The sequence below is a fragment of the Notechis scutatus genome, chromosome 2 (genome assembly GCF_049901735.1).
Source record: "Notechis scutatus isolate UNSWTSFEM ecotype Mainland chromosome 2, rNotScu1.2, whole genome shotgun sequence".
Lineage (NCBI taxonomy): Eukaryota > Metazoa > Chordata > Lepidosauria > Squamata > Elapidae > Notechis > Notechis scutatus.
The window spans coordinates 130,193,348-130,211,999 of NC_142010.1; the positions used below are offsets into that span (position 1 = coordinate 130,193,348).

Consider the following 18,652-nt stretch of genomic DNA (forward strand, 5'->3'; position numbering starts at 1 on the left):
GCGAAAGGCAGCCAAAGAGAAAAGGAGTGCTCACGTGACAGGAAGAAGTATGCGTTTGGGCGCAAAGGGTTGCGTGCTGGTGGCCCGAACTTTGGGAGCCTGGGGCTGCAAGCCGGTTAGGTTCTGTTACCGTGGCAACAGCCAGGAATTCCGCAGGGACCAGCGCGAGAAGAGCGCCGAGCCTGTCGCTGCTTTTCGCCGGGAGCAAGAGCAGCAATGGAAGGAGCGCAACAGGACGGTGCTCACCTATCTGGCGGCCGGGGTCGTGGGCATGGCAGGCTTATCCTACGCAGCCGTGCCGCTCTATCGCCTTTATTGCCAGGTGAGGGGCAGTCGGGGGGGCTAGGGAGTAGGAGGAGGCGGGCTTAGAGTCTGCCTTCAGTCAACAATGCCCCTTAGAGTTACTGTGTTTTAGGGGGCGAGATCGGGGGTAGTTCTTGTGGTCCATGATACGTGATGCGAGAATAAAGCGGCGATCTTAGGTACTGGTTGCTAACTGCTAAAACTTCTGATCTTCCTTGTTATTGGGGTGTCCCCATTCTTCACGATCTTGTCTAAATTTATTATTCCCAATTGCTTTTATCTAAAGACGCTGTCTATTTGTGTTTGCACAAGGAAACAAACGCATGACCTTCAGGTCTTTCCCGTTAACTCCCGAGTACATGTGGGTGTGATAGTCGACGTTACCGTTGACTTAAAATTGAGTAGCGACCTGGATTTTGGGTGTTCTGATTTTTGCTTTTGCATTTGCAAATCAGGTGTATAGCAGGCACTGACGTATATTGATCCCTTCTTCCAGTCCCACTCTGTATGTATACAGAACACATGAAATAGACATATGTCTTTTTGTCTCTTTCCCTTCCCTTTTGTGATCTAACCCCTTTTTCTAACTTCAATTCTTACAGTGGTTTTTGTCACTTTAAAGATTTTTCAAAAGAATAACAGGTTGCTTTGACATCCATTGGCTTTGGTAAAATTCCATGGTCTTGCCATTTCTAAGGCCTCTTTATGGTTAATATTCTAAATCAGAGGTAAATGTTGCTCCGTTATCCATCTTGTTTTCTATCTCATGCTCCCCTGCCTTTTCTAAGATACTGTATTCCTGCATTATTTTTTCTCTCTATAGTCCTTTTTAAAATAAAATCTTAAGCAAAACATCAGTGTGCCATGATTTAAATAATTTGTGCATTTGTGCAGTATAATAAATATACATTGAGGATAAACTGTATTTGGTAGAACTGAAATCTGAACATTTTGGTTATTCAAAGCTTGAGCTGAAACAAAATCTGAAGCAAATAGGACAAGGCTGGTATGTCTGTCCCTTCCTTCTACTGCAAGTGGGTCAGCTCACTTGTCAATTTTCCTAGTACTTTCCATTCCCTACTTCTCCTTAATTGCTTAGCTATTCCATTAATGTTCTTGGTGTCAAACATACCTTGGGCCAAACCTCTAATTATCTCAGCACTTTCCATTTGTACTTTCTTTTAACCATCCCCAATGTTCTTGGCTTTTGCCACTTTCTATCCCCCCCCCTAATTTAGTACTTTTTTCTATTTTGACAATTTTAGTTTTCCTTGATCATGTATCACACTTTTCATGTTTTCAATTGTTTATCTCCTTGTAAAGGGAAGAACTCCTTCAGATAGTAACAGTGGTGGTATTCTACCGGTTCGGCTCAGTTCTGCAGAGCTGGTAAGCAGCGATGAGCAGCGGAGACCAAACCGGTTCTCTCCACTGCTCTGCTGTTGGGCCCACCTGCCCGCCTGGACTCCCATACTCACCTTTATCCTCTGAATTTGAAGCGCAGCTGCTTTGTGCGGCACAGAAGAGTGCTGCATGGCAGCTGATGAAGCGACCGGGATCGTGCAGGCTTGCAGGAGGTGAGTTAGAACGCCTCTGTGCCTGCGCAAAGTATGCATTTGGCATGCGCGCACAGTGTGTGCACACGTACATAGTGTGCCCACCAAGCCACGCCCACTGAACTGGTGGTAAAAACATTTCAATCCCACCACTGGATAGTAACATTTCAGTTTTAACAACTTTAGTAGTTTTCAAATAATAAACTTAAACTACATCCAGATTTCACCTCAATTTAACAAAGTCTATTGTACCCAAAATAATCCAGACCAACAAATTTATATAATTTATATGAGATACCTTTATTATACTTTTGACCAGAGTGATGTCAAATTTGACTCAAATGGCAAATTCAAATTGAATGGACATTTGAATATAATATTTTACTGGCCTTTCCTTCTAGCTTCAATCTGATTACATCATCACATCCAGATCTCTATATGAAAATTCAATACTCTTCAATTAGTAAACTATTTTATAACTTCTGGAACAAAGGGATTCTCAATATCTGGCACCACCACCATTTGTCTAAATGTTCCAGCCATGTCCATATGCTTGTCTTGGTACCAATATAGAGATGGTTTGTTCTTTTCTTCTGGTTTTTATGTTTGCATTTCTTGTCTAAAATAATTTATCCTTTCCACTTTTAACTGTTCAGCAACAACTTACTCAGTGCTTCCATTCTTGCCAGTTTTACTGAAACAACTTCACCATTACATGAAAGTGCTTATCTGCTGACAGCGAGTCTTGTAAGGGGATTTTAGTTTTATGAAGGTGGGAGAACTGTGGTAATTATATATTATCTCTAGTAACAGATGCAGTGCACATATGAATTTCCTTAGTGTACTTAATATCTTTCTTGTGAAATCCTCATTAGTATTTAGTTAGTCTCCTTGAAGAATAAGACACAGATAAATCTTTTGATCAACCACGACACTTTTTTGGAGGGGGGGGGAAGAGAACCCATAACTGCTGCTCAGTTTATTGCCGTGGAGTACTTCAGATTCAGAAACTTGCTTTGAAGCATTCATGGATGTATACATTGCTCCTCTCTCCAACTACTTAAACAAAACTCATCTTTTCCCAGGATCTAGCTGCAACTACAGAAGAGAACTGCATGATCCTGAGAAAAGACAACAGCTGCTTTAAGGAGCTGCAGAGAAATATTACATGAGCATCCTTGCAAACATTGAGGCATCTTTTTGCCTTTGAATCTAAAGCACTGCACAGCTCTAGTAAGTGTTGCTAATTTTAAGTAAACAATCTCTAATGGAAAAAAAAAACCTGCTCTGTTCTTATTGCCATGAAAATAAATTGTTTTTAATTAGTTTTTAATTTCAGCTTATTTTCCTTTCAGGCTACTGGGCTTGGTGGGTCAGCTTTAGATGGTCATAGTTCAGAGCAGATTGAGACTATGGAGCCTGTAAAAGACCGCATCATTAAAGTCACATTCAATTCAGATGTACATTCAAGTCTTCAGTGGAACTTCAAGCCTCAGCAGACTGAAGTTTATGTAAGTAATTAAAATCTGCTGGGTGAATTTTGCATGAATTTTTATAAGCATTTTTACAATAAAATGACATACTGCTCTTATAAAAATAATCAAGAATGTGAGTAGTTGTAGCCAACTGAGAATTTGTAGTTAAGAGGCTCCTTTTCAATTAGGTAAATGGGATACAATCAAACAATAAATTATGATTTACTAATTTCTGTTAGCAAAATTAATTTTAGAATTAAGTTTATGCTACCAACAAATATAAATGGCAACCAGATTAAATCCTAGTACCACTGTGCAGTTTAATCAGAAAATGTAGTCTTGGTCTGTCATTGGTATTAGAGTGAACCAAATTCTGGTTAATTTCTTTAATCTGAAATGGCTTTTTATAAATATTTGAAATACAATGCCAATGGAGATAGTCCACCTCAAATTATGGAGCCTTTAATGCTATATTTTTCAACCCCAACACAGATTTAAAGATGTATGGACACCAACTGTCAGAATTCTGAGATAATTTTTGAGAAACACTGCTTTAATGTAACTTGGTGCACAGACTTTGTTGAAAACCCATTTTGCAAGGAAAAAAAAGTACGGGAAGAATCTAAAAACATAACAGTTGTAACTTTTTAAAATAGGTGGTTCCAGGAGAAACTGCACTGGCCTTTTATAAAGCAAAGAATCCCACTGATAGACCAATAATTGGAATATCTACCTACAATGTACTACCACCTGAGGCTGGACAATATTTCAATAAGATACAGGTAAGTGCTGCTCAGTTTGGTTAAGTTCCCCAAATATTTATAACTTAAACTAGAATCTGTTTTGATAATCCATATTTGCAGAATTAGATTTATGGTATGCTCTCAATACGTCTTACTCTTGTCCTCTTGAATTCTGTATAATTTCATTTTTTTTTACTTTAAGGATTGCTATCTTACTTTTCTATAGCATAATAAACATGAGATTTCCAATAGTTCAAAATGCTCAGTTTTCCCTGAAATATGAATAAAACCAGTATGTTCACCAGTATTCCTTAGTTTTTGATGTTATTTCTTTAAATGCTTTATATTTAGACGAATTTTAAAATGTATAAAATAATTACTTGACACGGTGAGTTTGAAAATAGATATTTTAATCTTTTTTTTTTTAAAAAAATGTATTGAATTAAAGGTTAAGACAAAACATAAAAAGAAATTAGCTGATTATTCAATTTTAGGGAAAAAAAACTTTTTTTTCTTTCAGTGCTTTTGTTTTGAAGAACAAAGACTCAATCCTCATGAGGAAGTGGACATGCCAGTATTTTTCTTCATTGATCCTGAATTTGTAGAAGACCCAAAGATGGAGAGAGTTAATTACATTACTCTTTCTTACACTTTTTTTGAAGCCAAAATAGGATATAAACCACCGCTTCCAGGTTATAATTAACAGTACAATATGTAGATTCTACATTGGAGTTCTCTCTTCAGTACTCTATTGATACTCCACTGACTATGTAAAAGTAACTACTTTAAGCCCAGGAAGATGCTGAATATTTCAGGCATTATGTTTTATTTCCTGAATATGCACTGATGTGTCTTCTCTTTGGAGATGTGATTAATCTTCATTTTAAAACCAAATTAAGAATACAAAGAAATGGAAACAGCTGATTTTGTTTACTTCTGTCTCTTTCATTTACAGGAGGATCTATCCAATTGCTAATTTATGGCTGTCATTTTATAAAGTTTTTTTTTAAATTTCCATTCCAGAGTTATCTAAAATGTTACTTACTAGATTAATGTGTCAAAGGGGAAATAGTAAATAATTTATTTTTGGAGATCTGATGTCTGCCTAATAAAGTAATAAGTAAATCAGTAAAGTAATAAATACTAGATTTGACTTTACTTGCCTACCTTAAATCAGAAGCAGCACAAATCTGGTAAGTTTTGTACGCTGTTTTAAATAAGTGTGCACTATTATTCAGTGTATTGTGTTAAAACTCAGTCATTCTGTGCAGCAGCTTTTTATGCTAAAAGCTACATTCTCATTTTTCATGAGTTACCCACAAGCCAAAATAAATGAAGAATAACTAATAAAAACAACTTTTTTAAAAAAAAAATGCTGCTTTTATGCATCCCATAAGTATCCCCACTTAAACCTTTCCTCTTGAGTTCTTCAGGATAATACAATTATACTTTGATTCTTTTCTTTCTATTTTCATTATTACTTTGGTAACACATAACGAGGTCAATAAAGGTTTGAATAGCTGTATCTGTATAGCATGCTAAGTTTAGGGTACCCTTAGCATGTTGCACAAATCCAGTCTACAAACTCAGAAAATGGATTAAAATCCAATAACCATATTAAATATGTTGCACCATATTTTCAGTGTGGAAGATGGTGCTGTTTTCCTCCTAAATAGATCTGTTTTTAGAGGTAGGTGGGTTGAGAAAATGATTCCATTAACATGGGATTTTAACTTCAGTAAATCTGATTAGATCCCTGCCTTGAACAACTTGACAAACTGCTTTCCCAAAAGAAATTAATATCACTCTTAGGGTATAGTAGTATGAAAATGGTGTCAAACAATATCTAAAATATACTACATTACAAATGTAAAATGATTTGTTTATCCCAAATTCTACCGTGTGGTGGAAATCAATGGAAAAAAGAGGGGTGGAAGATTTCCTTTCCCCCCATATAAAATCTTTATAGGTTTAACAATGTTGTTGTAAAGCTCATTTGCCCAGAAAATAACATTTGTTACTTTTGTGTTTTCCCTGCTCTTCCCTATGCATCTCCTTAATATTTATGGAAGATCCCACAACAGTACAAAGCAAATCTGGTAGAGTGGATCTGATGCATCACGAAACTTTACTTAAAAAACAAGCTAACCATACAAAAACATTTGAGAGCATTTGTGTTCTAATTTAATTCAGTTTTCCATTCCAGATTCTTTACTTGGATTGTATGTTAATACATTGTAAAACAAATGATGCTATACATATCACTCAAGACTAATTTAAAGGGTACTAATTTATTAAAGGTTTGAACACTAGATCTGGGAAAGTATAGTGAAAAGGCACTTATTTCAATCACACATTTATATGATCTCATGACCAAGTAAGTGTTATTCAAGATATCCTGATTTGTTGGGAATAATAGAAAGTAACAATGTGAATATAATAAAAATCATTCCAAATACCCCACAATGCATGTTTTATACTTTGCTGGGCCCATGCATTCTGGCAGTGCTTTTTTTGGAGCAGGTCCCAATGCAACCCTCCATAACTTAGGAAAACTACTGTTTCATACATATTTAGCTTCATTGTTAAGAGAGAATGAAATAATCCAGGAAAACAGATAAAACTGCATTAAGACAATGTGGAACAAGACCTGCTACTACAGCATGTCGCAATTGCTACAGATTCATATGCTCTGTTTTGCAGTGGCTCGTGCATACTTTCTTTTGCTTTTAAAGTGCATTCCATAACTGAGAAAAGTGTTAGAATGGCTAACTATCTAAAGAATAGGATATGTACTTCAAGGAAATCTAACTTCAACCTCCTAGTAGTGATTATTTTTCACCAAAGACCAACATTAAAGACAAACTGTAAGGTCTCTCCTACCAAGCATCCTGCTGGGAAATCTGACTGCAGGGTTTAATTAATAGCTAGATCTCTCCTTATATTCAACATTTTGGATTTGAACTTGGGCCTCTATAGGTATAGTCATCCATCCAACACTCAAGAATAGGATCATAAACAGTTCTATCAGATATCAATCAATTATTCAACAATATCCAGTGTAGTTCTTCCTATAGGAAAAGATTTTGCTTTTATTATTGAAGAATTCTATAAAAGTAATCTACTTTTGGGTGCAAGATTCTGGGTGTTATACTTGCTATAAGAATGAAAGTTTTGTAGATTTGGATCCAAAGATTGCAGAAGTGAGAGTTGAACCCAATGCAATGTACCTAGGTAGGGTGTGTAGGATACACACCTTAGATTTGAAGTGTCTTATTTTGAACAGTTTTATAAAACACTTATCTCAAATCTCAGCCTACTGAGTAGATTTTGTCTTTACATGACACATTTTGAAGCAATCAGAATCTACCATTTTGTTAAATAAAATATTGCTATTGGCATCTGCTTCTAGCACTTGATGTTAACCTGTGTTTTGAAGAGGTGTGGATCAATTTCTTCATAAATATGTCTGAAATCAAAGCAGATAATAAACAGTTTGTGATAAGGAGTAATCTAAAAATTTGTGAGTAAAGCAATATTTGCACATAGGAGTGTTCAAGACCACTTATATCACATTCCTTCTGATCAAGTCCTTAAAATAAAATAAAAATTGCAGCATATCTGCCAAACAATTTTCTTTGAACCAGTCATGCCACATTTCAGCTAATCGACAGTTAAAATACTCATCAAACTGCTCATATTTTCATTAGTAATAAAAATATGTTCAATTTGTGATTCAGATGCACTTATCTTACGTATTTGACAAACAATACTCCTATGATACCTGACACAATTCCTAACCATTAGGCTCATCAGGAAGGCAAATTCATATCCCTTCCCTTAGTTGTCTAATTATTTTGCTCACAATAGGTGGAATAGATTATTTTCATCTTCCCTCTGAAATACAGCTTTGACAGACTATGGAGACCTCTGAGACACTGCAGTATGTAGAACTGGGCTGCCAGCTCAGGATAAAAATAAATTTCCCCACCTTTCTCTATGGGTAAACAACAATCTAGTTTCTATCAATGGCAATGAACTTGCCTCTCAATCCATAACTTTATATAGTGCTTAGTTTAGTGTTCTCAATTTCCTTTTCTTTTTGCAGATCCGTAGGCTTAGTGAATAGGATATTTTAACTTATCAAGTACGGTGTACAGCTATGGTGGGATTTCCTCAAACATTTTGAGGTCATATGACAAGAAATATACATGTGCATTTGAGAACTGCGAGAGGATAAAAACATATAACACTGAACAGAAAAATGAGTATAATGAACACCAGAGGTCACTTTTTATGGACCCAAAAAGGGAAGATGAGAAGTTACCGTGATTACAATGCAAGGGTCAGGTTCTTTGGGATAAGTGATACTGAGCTATGGAATTTGACGTGAATAGACTGTAGGCTGTTTTAAACAACCTATGTGGGAATTCAGATTCTTATTTATACTTTCTGACAACCCAGGCCTAGTCCCAGTCTTGATGGCCTTAAATATTCTCCAGTAATCTTGTGAACTTATCTTTCTCCTTTTGCTGTCTCTCTCACTCTTTCATCACTCACCATGTGGTGATGAATGGATGTAGTTCTGCATTTTCTTCTCAGCTATATATGGCTGAAGTGTTTGCTCCTTTGTGGAGTTTGAATCTTTTACATGTTCTACTCTGTTCTATCTTGGAGAAAGGCACCACTTTGGAGGCCAGCATAGACATTTCACCCTTCAAGCTACTGGCTGTTAACACTCAGCCTGTTCTATGCTTTTCATTAATGATGCTTGCTTCTCTTCCCAAAGTGAATAGTGTATATAAATATTGTTATAATGGTAAAAATGCAGTATCACATAAACATTTTGCTCATTCAGCAAAACTTTTTTCTGTGGTCCCCCATACAGTATCTGGTAAGAAAGTTGGGGGGAATGGCAAAAGAGATATCACACTAGTGGGTACTATTAGATGCAATTCAGTAACATGAAACAAAGAAACATTAAATCTGTGTGGCTGTTCGATTTTAGTGGCTATCACTAATGATTTAAAATATGTACAATATAATATTTTTGCTGTGCTTGTATAAGAAAAGCTGTCTGTGTTGGCCTGGACTATTAAGACAAGAAATAAGCAACAATTGAGTCATTTTGACAATCACTTACTTGGTTGGGTCAGAAGGGGCCAAAGGGTCAAATTCCATTAGTTCATAATAATTAGGAGGATGTGGGTTGGCTTTTGATATGTCTGGAAAAAGCAAGCCAGAGACAAAAAAAAAAAAGTTTTATTTTGCTAATCAAATGTATCAAGGAACCAAAAATAAATGTATATTGAATCCTATATTCTACTCCAATTCTAAGAGAAAAAGTAAACATTATATATGGAACGGAATGTGAAAGGAATAGGATCTGGGTAACATTTTCTCCCAGCAGTAAAAGTTCAGGAGTGAGCAGACTATACACTTGAACTCACTTTTTAAATAAAATACCAGGAGAATACAGAGCAATTGCTACTGCCTTCCTGCCCCATCTTCACATATGTATAGCGGTGAAAAAATTGAACTAGGAATTATGAGATACAGGTCCAATCTCATCCATAGAAGCTGACTAGTTGATTTTGTGCAATTGCTCTCTCTCTCTGCTCAATCTACTCTCAGAGTTGTTATTGTCAGGGGAAATGGGAGCGGGGAGGGCTATGTACATCTTGAACTCCTGAACGTGAGGCAGGCTATTAGACAGAGTGACAGATGGATGGACTTAAAACAACACAGGTAATTCCTCTGGCAATGATGTGAACTTGCTTTTCCAATACATATGCCCTCTAAATGAAAATCATTCAAAGTGAACCTACTGGTCACTTGGCAGCCATTCAAGATTACAAAGAACCTCCCCAGAACTTATAACCCAGTTCTGGAGTTCCGATAACCATGCCCCACATGCAGTCACATGATTGCATTTTGAATGCTTGACAACCAGCTTGCATTTATGACTGTTTGCAACATCCCACGGTCATACGATTGTGATTTTGGGCAGTTTTGCTGGAAACCAGCATTGAATTTTAGTTTCTGGCAAAAAAACATTCATTGAGTAAAACAGGTTTGGTTAACAAGTGTAGTGTTTGCTTAACAACTGCTGCAAAAAAAGTCATAAATCAGCTGCAGTCATGTCGTGACCTGCTTAATGACCACTATGAATTACGATTGTAATTTTGGGCTCGATTACAATTATCTATAGTCTTGTAATTATAATAATGCAACTGCAAACTCTAATTGCAATAATAAAAACTTACCTCCTGGTGGTGTATTTCCTGTACCATTACTTAAATGGTTTACTGCATGCAAGGGCTCTGGATTTAAACATGTGTTTACCTAAGGAAATTAAGTGAATTAAATCAGATATGCAGGAAGGTGCATTGGTAAAAAATGGTTTAGCATAACAAGGTAGTTCATTCTTTTTTGTCTATACCACATAAGGTTATAATAAAAACAGTTAAGGATACTATTAATATAAACAGTACATTAAGTCAGCTTTTTGTTAGTTCTCTATAAATTAAATGGCATCGAATAAATCATTTAGAAAAGATCCACAGGATTGTTTAGATTGCATTAACCCCATGGAATTAACCCAGTAGAATTCAAAACATTCTGCATTTGGTTTACGGAATCAGACTTCCCAGACTCTGCATCCTGGACAATACATTTTTAAAAAATTCAACTCCAGCCTGGTGATTTTTTAAAATTTTATTTGTACCTGCATTCATGTGATATATGCTGGTTACAAAACAATGAGCACTGAGGAAATAAACTCAGCCTAAGGCACCTTTTCGTATTTCTTGGCTACAACTGATCTCTAGGGATTAGGAATCCTTAGCAACGATCTGAAAAAGTTAGGGATAATTTCTCTTCCGCAGTGCACGTTTAGTGGGTGTGTTGACACAACTCACTAACCAGTGGTGGGATTCAATTTTTTTTACTACCGGGTCTGTGGTTTGGTGGGTGTGGCAGGGGAAGGATACTGTAAAATCTCCAGCCAGAGGTGGTATTTGCTGGTTCTGCAAACTACTCAAAATTTCTGCTACCGGTTCTCCAGAACTGGTTAGAACCTGCTGAATACCACCTCTGTCACTAACCTATAAATCATGGTTTACAAAAGAGTGAATACAGCTAACGTGTTTACAGTTTTTCTAATGCTTGTGACTAAACTCGAAGAATTTTAAGACTAAACTTGAAGAGCAGGAGACGGGTATGACTAGGAGAACTTTTACATAGCTCTGGTTAGTGCACCAGCTACAACCTTTCCTGGATCATGAGTCCCTTCACTCAGTGACTCAAGGCTGGTCATCTATTATCTGGACTACTGTAATATGCTCTACATGAGGCAGCTCTTGAAATCCCTTCAGAAGCTTCAGCTGGTTCAAAGTGAGAACAAGAGCAATCTTTGTGCATCCCTAGAATGGCCTGCCTTACCCTTCTGTCCCACAAACTGTACTGGCTACCCATCTGCTTCTGGGTGCAGTTCAAGGTGTTGGTTATGACCTTTAAAGCCCTTAATGGCATAGGTCTGATGAACCATCATGTCCTGCTAGGACAAGTCTGCCCCACTTGTGCTGGCAGAGTGGGCCTACTGCAGATCCCTTCGATCAAAGAACTCTGACTGGCGGGATCCAGGAGAAGGGCCTTCTCCGCCTTGGACATGGTCTTTCGAACATCCTACCATTAAAGGTGAGATCTGCCTCCAGCCTTCTATCCTTCCATAAGAGCCTGAAAACCTGACTCTTCTGGCTGGTTGGGGACCAAATGGAGGACTACCACACTGGAGGTGGGTACTAGACCGAGAGTAAAAATCCTCTTGCCCCCCTGCTTCCCTACCTGGCCATCTTTTGTTCTTATATTGCTGTATTCTCATGTTCTTTTTCATTGTTTATTCTATTATTCCATTACTTTGCTACTCTGATGGGATTCAAATTTTTTTTAATACCGGTTCTGTAGGCGTGGCTTGGTGGGTGGGGTGTGGCTTGGTGGGCATGCCTTGGTGGGCATGGCAGGGGAAGGTTATTGCAAAATCCCCATTCCCTTCCCACCCCACTAACCTGCTTTCCAGCTCCATTCTCCTGTGCAGGGCAACAAAAGAAGACCAAGCCGATCAGCTTGGGACTCGGGAGGCAGAAAATAGATGGGGGCGTTGCAAGTCAGAGGTGGTATTTGCCGGCTCTCCAGACTACTCAAAATTTCTGCTACTGGTTCTCCAGAACTGGTCAGAACCTGCTGAATACCACCTCTATTGCTACTGTCTTATTTACATAATAATTATTTTAATAAACAAAGAAACCAGGACACAGTTTGATACTCACGTTGACATACATTGAATCATTTGGGATCACCTGGGATGTCCTTTGTGCTTCTGTTGGGAATCTTTAAAAGGAAAAACAGTGCATTGGAATCCACCAACAAAATACAATAGAAATAGAATGCAATATGATGGCTTTCCCTCTGTGCCCAAAACAGGGCAATTAACTATTCAGCTGTTTAGAAGAGCCACAGTGGCACTGTGGTTAGAATGCAGTACTATAGGCTACTTCTGTTAACTGCTGCCTGCCTGCAATTTGGCAGTTCAAATCTCACCAGGTTCAGGATTGACTCAGCTTTCCATTCTTCCGAGGTCGGTAAAATGAGGAACCAGATTGTTGGGGGTAATAGGCTTACTCTGTAAACAGCTTAGAGCTATAAAGCACTGTGAAGTGGTATATGAGTCTTAAGTGCTATTGCTAATTTATTAGTCAATGTTATGCTTCTTAGTCTGTTGCTTCATTTGCAATAGCTATATGACTTTACATAAATTAGCTTTTAAAATGAAGGATTAATGAAAATCAAATCTGCTACAAGCCTAGCTAATTATTGGATAAACTTCCAATGATGAGATCTTAATGAAGTGTCAAAGGTTGTCTAAATGTTTACATGACTTTAAACATTGCTTACTTACAAAGACTGTGAAGCATTCGCAAAACCAAGTGAGTTTATTTGAGGGTATATTGATGGCACAGCTGAATGAGGATATGGAGCATCCACACTTTGGGGCGGATAATCTGAAGGGAGGCAAGTTAGTAATTGTGAATGGCAGAATTTTCCTGCATGTATTCAAATACAGGAAACAAATTTGGCCAGCATTTGGTAAAAACATATTATTAAGGAGCTTAGTATTTAGCCTTTTCTTAGGCACATTTTTCTTAGGCACACTAAATGCATATGAGATACTAATAATAGATATTGCTATTGCCTTCTACATGGTAATCAATATAGGTAGTCCTCGACCCATGACCACAATTGAGCCCAAAATTTCTACTGCTAAATGAGACAGTTGTTAATTGAGTTTTGTACCATTTTATCACCTTTCCACAGTTGTTAAGTGAATCACTGCAGTTAAGTTAGTAGCATGGTTGTTAAGTGAATCTGGCTTCCCCATTGACTTTGCATGTCAGAAGGTCACAAAAGGTGATCACACGGCCCTGGTACACTGCAGCTGTCATAAATGTGAGTCAGTTGTCAAGTGTCTGAATTTTGATCACATGACCATGGGACCATGCTGTATTGGTCTTAAGCATACGTCACTTTTTTCCAGTGCCAATGTAACTTCAAATGGTCACTAAACAAACTGTTGTTAAGTCAAGGACTACCTGTACATTTGACATGTTAGACTGGGATAGGCATCCCATAAGCCTATAGCTAAGCAGTGTAACAGTCAAAATTTCTGCCACCTTTGTGTGCAACTTCAAGAGCAATCTATCTTCTTGCTGCCATGCCAGGAAGAGGGCAGAGCTTCTCCAAACCAACAACCTCTAAAGAAATTCAGCTAACCAGCCTACCTACTGCTACTGCTCTGAATGTCAGCAAAATTTCTCTGGTAGCTGAAATGCATTTGAAACAATCCCAAATACTGATAGGAAGATAAGCCACCACCTTTATCTGAAACATATTTAAAATTATGTTTAAAAATATGTTTACACTTAGCACAGTCCTCAAACAAATCTGCAAAGTGGAATCCAAAGTTTTTCCCCCCCTTACATAGCTTCTAAAATTCTGTTAAAATATTGGAGTTTATCTATTTTACTTACTTAATTCAGAAGACTGGGGAAGGTCAGTTCTCATAGGCTTTGGCACAGCAGCAGGAAGACATGACTCAAGGTCAAGCAAATCACAGGAAGGAGCAGATGGTTGGTTGCCAGCGGCCTCAAAATTAAACAAAAGTTGTTAGACATGATGCCTACTTTGCCTCTGAGCCCATATTAAACACCTCTAACTGCAATAATATCAATAATAACACATCTTGTAGGCAGTGAGGATCTCTTGAAGTCAGTGATTATTTACATACTGTACTCATTCAATTTGCATCCCGCCTGACATAAGCCATAGTGCATTTAAGGTAATAACACTAAAACAAACACCCTTACTTCAATAAGGGTAGATCAAATCAACACAAAATTTAAAAAACAGGACAGCAAAGTCCACTTTTCATGAATTTCTAGCAAATAGGTCCTAGCTTGGGGCTCAAAATACTTTGAATTGGGCCTAGAAATACCTCTCAGAAGAGAACACTGCACATTCATGGTAGAACTGATTGCTATATTTTTCTACATGATGATGAGATGGGAGGATTTAAGGTCCCCGGCAAGTTGTTATGGTTCTTCTTGAGGGAATCTTTCAGATATCCAGCTCCCAAGTAATGTAGGATTTTGTGATGGTTAACACAAGGATCTCTAATTCATCTTAGGAGGAAGTTGGTCAATGGCTCCAAGTAGCCATCTGAGACTGGTTTGGCTGAAGCACAGCCACAGTAGGACATCCCTTTGACTTCAGGTGGGGAAAGCATACAGCTGCAGCCAGTCAGCAGTGAGAAAGTGGAACTGCCTTTTGCACCTGATCCAAGAACAGGTAGGGCAGAGGAAAGGCAGGAGCAGCTAAGGTCAGTCACATTATTCTCGAGGAGGCAGCCTTGCCCTTCTTGACAGGCTGCACCAGAAGTTGGCTATTTAGCCCAGCAGACAGATGGAGATGATGCTGGGAACATTTGTTGTCTTCTTGTATGTTTCTGCCTTGAACTTAGGACTCTGTCTCCAGCTGTTTCCTTTGCCTTGCCTTGCTTTTGCTTGTGGATTTGCTTTGGTCTTGGCACTTGCCTTTGCCTTGGGAACTCGCTTTAACCTAGTGGACTGGATTTGTCTTTGCCTTGAGGACTAGTGTTGGCTTAATTTGAGTAGCCTGAGAGACTCGTTGGGATTGAATCGGTGCTGGCACAGGGAATTGCTGGGGAATATCAATTCAGGTTCGGAAGCCTTGATAAACAGGCATGATATTCCCTCAGAAAAAAAAATCGGGGCCGGCCAAAGAAATCGCCCGCCCGCCCGCGCGCGCGCGCGCCCCGCCCGCCCCTCGCACCGACCGCCGCGCGCGCCCGCCGCTCGCCCGCCCCTCGCACCGCCCGCCGCTCGCACCGACCGCCCCGCGCGCGCGCCCGCCGCTCGCCCCGCCCGCCGCTCGCCCGGGCGATTCCGAAAAAATCGGAATTCCGATTTTAATCGGAAAAAATATCATGCCTGATAAAGACTCCTTACACCGTGGTGTGTGTGAGTGTGTGTGTGTGTGTGTGTGAGTATGTATGTATGTATGTATGTGTGGGACAGCACAACAGGCTATGCCTCTAACTCTTGGAACTAAGGATCAGTTAAAGAACAGCCATCTTGTAGGATTCATATTCATGGTTCTCAGCTGTTACAGCCTTCAGGTATTGTTGCATCATCTTCATACACTTCTCTTGTTCAGATGACAAGAATCATATTTGGTCTCAGCAACACAGTGCTATATCTCTACCCAAAACACTTATCACTTCTAGAGATTTTAGATGAAAAACTGGCTATTCTTCCAGACATCAGAGTAGGGTCGATGGACCTGTTTCAGATATATAGGTTTGTCACTTTGTAATTGTTTTGTAATTTGGAGAGGGGATTGATTTTGATTATGTACTTATTTATTTGTTATTTTTGTATTATTTTAAAAAGTTTTTAACCCTGTAAGCCACCTAGAGTCAGCTGGAGTTGGGTAGCATCAAAAATAAAATAAAACAAATAAATATAAAAAAGCATGGTCTCTATGAAATTCCTGATGTTAAACATGAGGTTTCTACAGGCTTTTTGGACACAATCACAAGAAACAAAATCCCCATTTCACCGTGTCCTCATATTTGTGGATGCCACAAATTGCTGATAAATTCAGAAGATCAATGGAGGCATATCCGTCTTGTCTCCTTCCTGTTGAGGACAATCCATTCATTGGCCAAGACCACTAAAAAGTATCCAATATGACCTCAAAAGCCAGAATGAAATAATTAACTTCCTTCAAAGGTTCCTGCCCAGTTAAGAACACCTTAGAAATCTTGGTCATTTTTTACATTTGTTACCTGTTATTTGATAAGCATAAATTATATTGAATATGACATATGGCTCCATGCCAGCCAGAAGATTACTGTACACTGAAGATGAGTGAACAAAAGAGAATTGTCTTCTGCCAGGTGAGATTTAGATAAGGCAGATGATAATACCGTAGCTGCTTTCCTGTGTTCACAACATGTTTTTTCCCTCTTCTGTTTCTCGAAGCTCTTCATTCCTATCATGCTTAGAGTGGATTCATACTGTCTAAATCCTCACTCCTCCCTGTATGCTTTTGTTTTTTACTAACTAGAATATCGTGAGGATAGGAAGATGAGAACTTTCAAAAGAATAAACCATGCTTAACTCAGTGAACTTAATTCTGTGAACATTTCTAGTTTCGGAAGGAAAAAATATTCTGAATTTTAGGATGAACCACAAAATGTTGTTCTAGACTGGTAGAAATGACTATCAGTTACTTACTGCTGCACTTTCATTCTGGATTCTCTGATTCTCCCAGAAGCGTACTCTGTTTCTAGAAAACCTATATAAAAATAGTGTAGTCAATATAATCAATTTCATAAAACACATAAATATGTAATCAATTAACATAAATATATATAATCAATTAACATAAAACACATAAATATGGAGATTAATAGCAGCTTTCATATTTATATGCAGTACCTGTCCTTTTATATTTGAGAGTCTGGGATGACTTAGCATATTCAAATCTTGAGCACCATTAAGCCACAGATGTGATAAGGAAACAAAACTGTAGAGGTATTACTGGAAGAACTGAAATAAATCTCTTTTCTTCCTATTGTGCAATACCAGGTACGCCTGTAAGCAGCAGATGACTCAAAAGTGAAAAACAAGGATTTCAGAGTACCACCTTCCTGCTCTTTTTTTGAGGGCATAGAACTCTTGGTTAAAGAAAGTTCTGGAAACTATTCTTCCTGAAACCGCCTTACACTGTATATCTCTTAATGTGGAAGGAGGCATAACAAACTAGAACCCCGAGAATTTTCAGCACAAACATTCAGAATGCATGGATACTTAGCGGCCATGACAGAGGCTTTCTGGAATATGGGACACAAGTGTCACAGTGAAGAGTATAGTAATGTCACTCCTGGATAGCAACAAACAGCTTATAAAGCAAAGGTGGGAAATTGGTTGTGCTCAAATTGCTTGCAATACTGCCTTGCCCAGCACCCCAACATTCTGGTACCCAAAACTAGTAGAATAACTGCCAGAATTCAACAACAATTTAAAACTTTAATTTGTTTTCATTCAGGAATGATGGAAGAAGACCTCCCAGATGCCTTGTGCTCTTAGCCATCCCTAAATCCTGTCAAAAACTGCAATTTTTCAGATTGATTTCACCTATTTTTTTAGGCTTGTGGTTGAAGGCTTAAGGATAGGAATAGAACATGAGACCTTGAGAGACAAGGAAGGTTGTACCAACAAGCTCCCAAATAGGACAGACCAATCACATAGTGTCTGCCGCCTGATGATCAAGGTAACTGAAAACATATCTGGTGGATAATGTGGAGTGAGTCCCAAATAGATGGAAACTGGTCATGCAGTGCCTTCCTCTGGTAACAGACTGCCCTGAAATCCCTGTAAAATGACTATCCTGCCTATAGGTTATATGAAGCCTAGCAGAAGCAAGTGCTTGTTATAGTAACACATACAAATGTTGGTTGCTTCTTCTGTCAAAACCAACCAACCAACCAACCAACCAACCAACCAACCAACCAGAATCTCCTGGTGAGTGAAAGATGCACAGTTTGAATTGTATAAAAGTTTGTTTTCCTTGTATTTGTATCTTTCCTAGTATTTGTAACAAATATTAATAACAAATACTTATTATCAAGAGTTGCATTCACACTTCAGGGCAGACCCCTTTTTACTGTTATTTTGAAATGTAACCAGAATCTTTTGTTCTTCAATTTGAACTCCATTTCAAAGGAAATTGCGTTTACAAATGAGTCAGCCAATTAGTGTCTGCTCAGCCTCTCAATAATGTCCCAGAGTAACTGATCTTCTTCATAAATCTCAAACCACCTTCCAAATCTAACTGAAAAAGAAAACTTTGTAGGCTAAAAATGTTGAATATTACAACCAGCCTTGGATGGAAATCTCAAGCTATATTTAAATGCACTCCAGTTTGGATGTAA

General features: G+C 38.2%; 2 protein-coding genes across 3 annotated transcripts in view; one reads left to right on the forward strand and one right to left on the reverse strand.

Annotated features, from left to right (window-relative positions):
- The first annotated feature begins 28 nt into the window (after positions 1-28).
- Positions 29-5,450, forward strand: COX11 (cytochrome c oxidase copper chaperone COX11). Its single transcript, XM_026690655.2, has 4 exons — positions 29-322; positions 3,215-3,370; positions 3,991-4,116; positions 4,598-5,450. Exons 1-4 carry the CDS (start codon positions 50-52, stop codon positions 4,778-4,780), a joined length of 738 nt encoding a protein of 245 aa, XP_026546440.1. The 5' UTR covers positions 29-49; the 3' UTR covers positions 4,781-5,450.
- The window catches only part of TOM1L1 (target of myb1 like 1 membrane trafficking protein), a 60,223-nt gene continuing 46,041 nt past the window's right edge, over positions 4,471-18,652 (reverse strand). Inside the window, exons 9-16 of one of the 2 annotated variants that reach the window (XM_087956219.1) lie at positions 16,953-17,013; positions 14,163-14,277; positions 13,034-13,136; positions 12,405-12,465; positions 10,344-10,422; positions 9,221-9,302; positions 7,504-7,546; positions 4,471-4,670 (exon numbers count right to left, since the gene is read on the reverse strand). In XM_087956219.1, coding sequence (XP_087812345.1) covers positions 4,662-4,670; positions 7,504-7,546; positions 9,221-9,302; positions 10,344-10,422; positions 12,405-12,465; positions 13,034-13,136; positions 14,163-14,277; positions 16,953-17,013 — 553 coding nt within the window. In that variant the 3' untranslated portion in view covers positions 4,471-4,661. Of the gene's footprint in view, positions 4,671-6,238; positions 7,547-9,220; positions 9,303-10,343; positions 10,423-12,404; positions 12,466-13,033; positions 13,137-14,162; positions 14,278-16,952; positions 17,014-18,652 lie in introns of those variants that run through there. The other variant, XM_087956218.1, reaches the window with a different exon arrangement.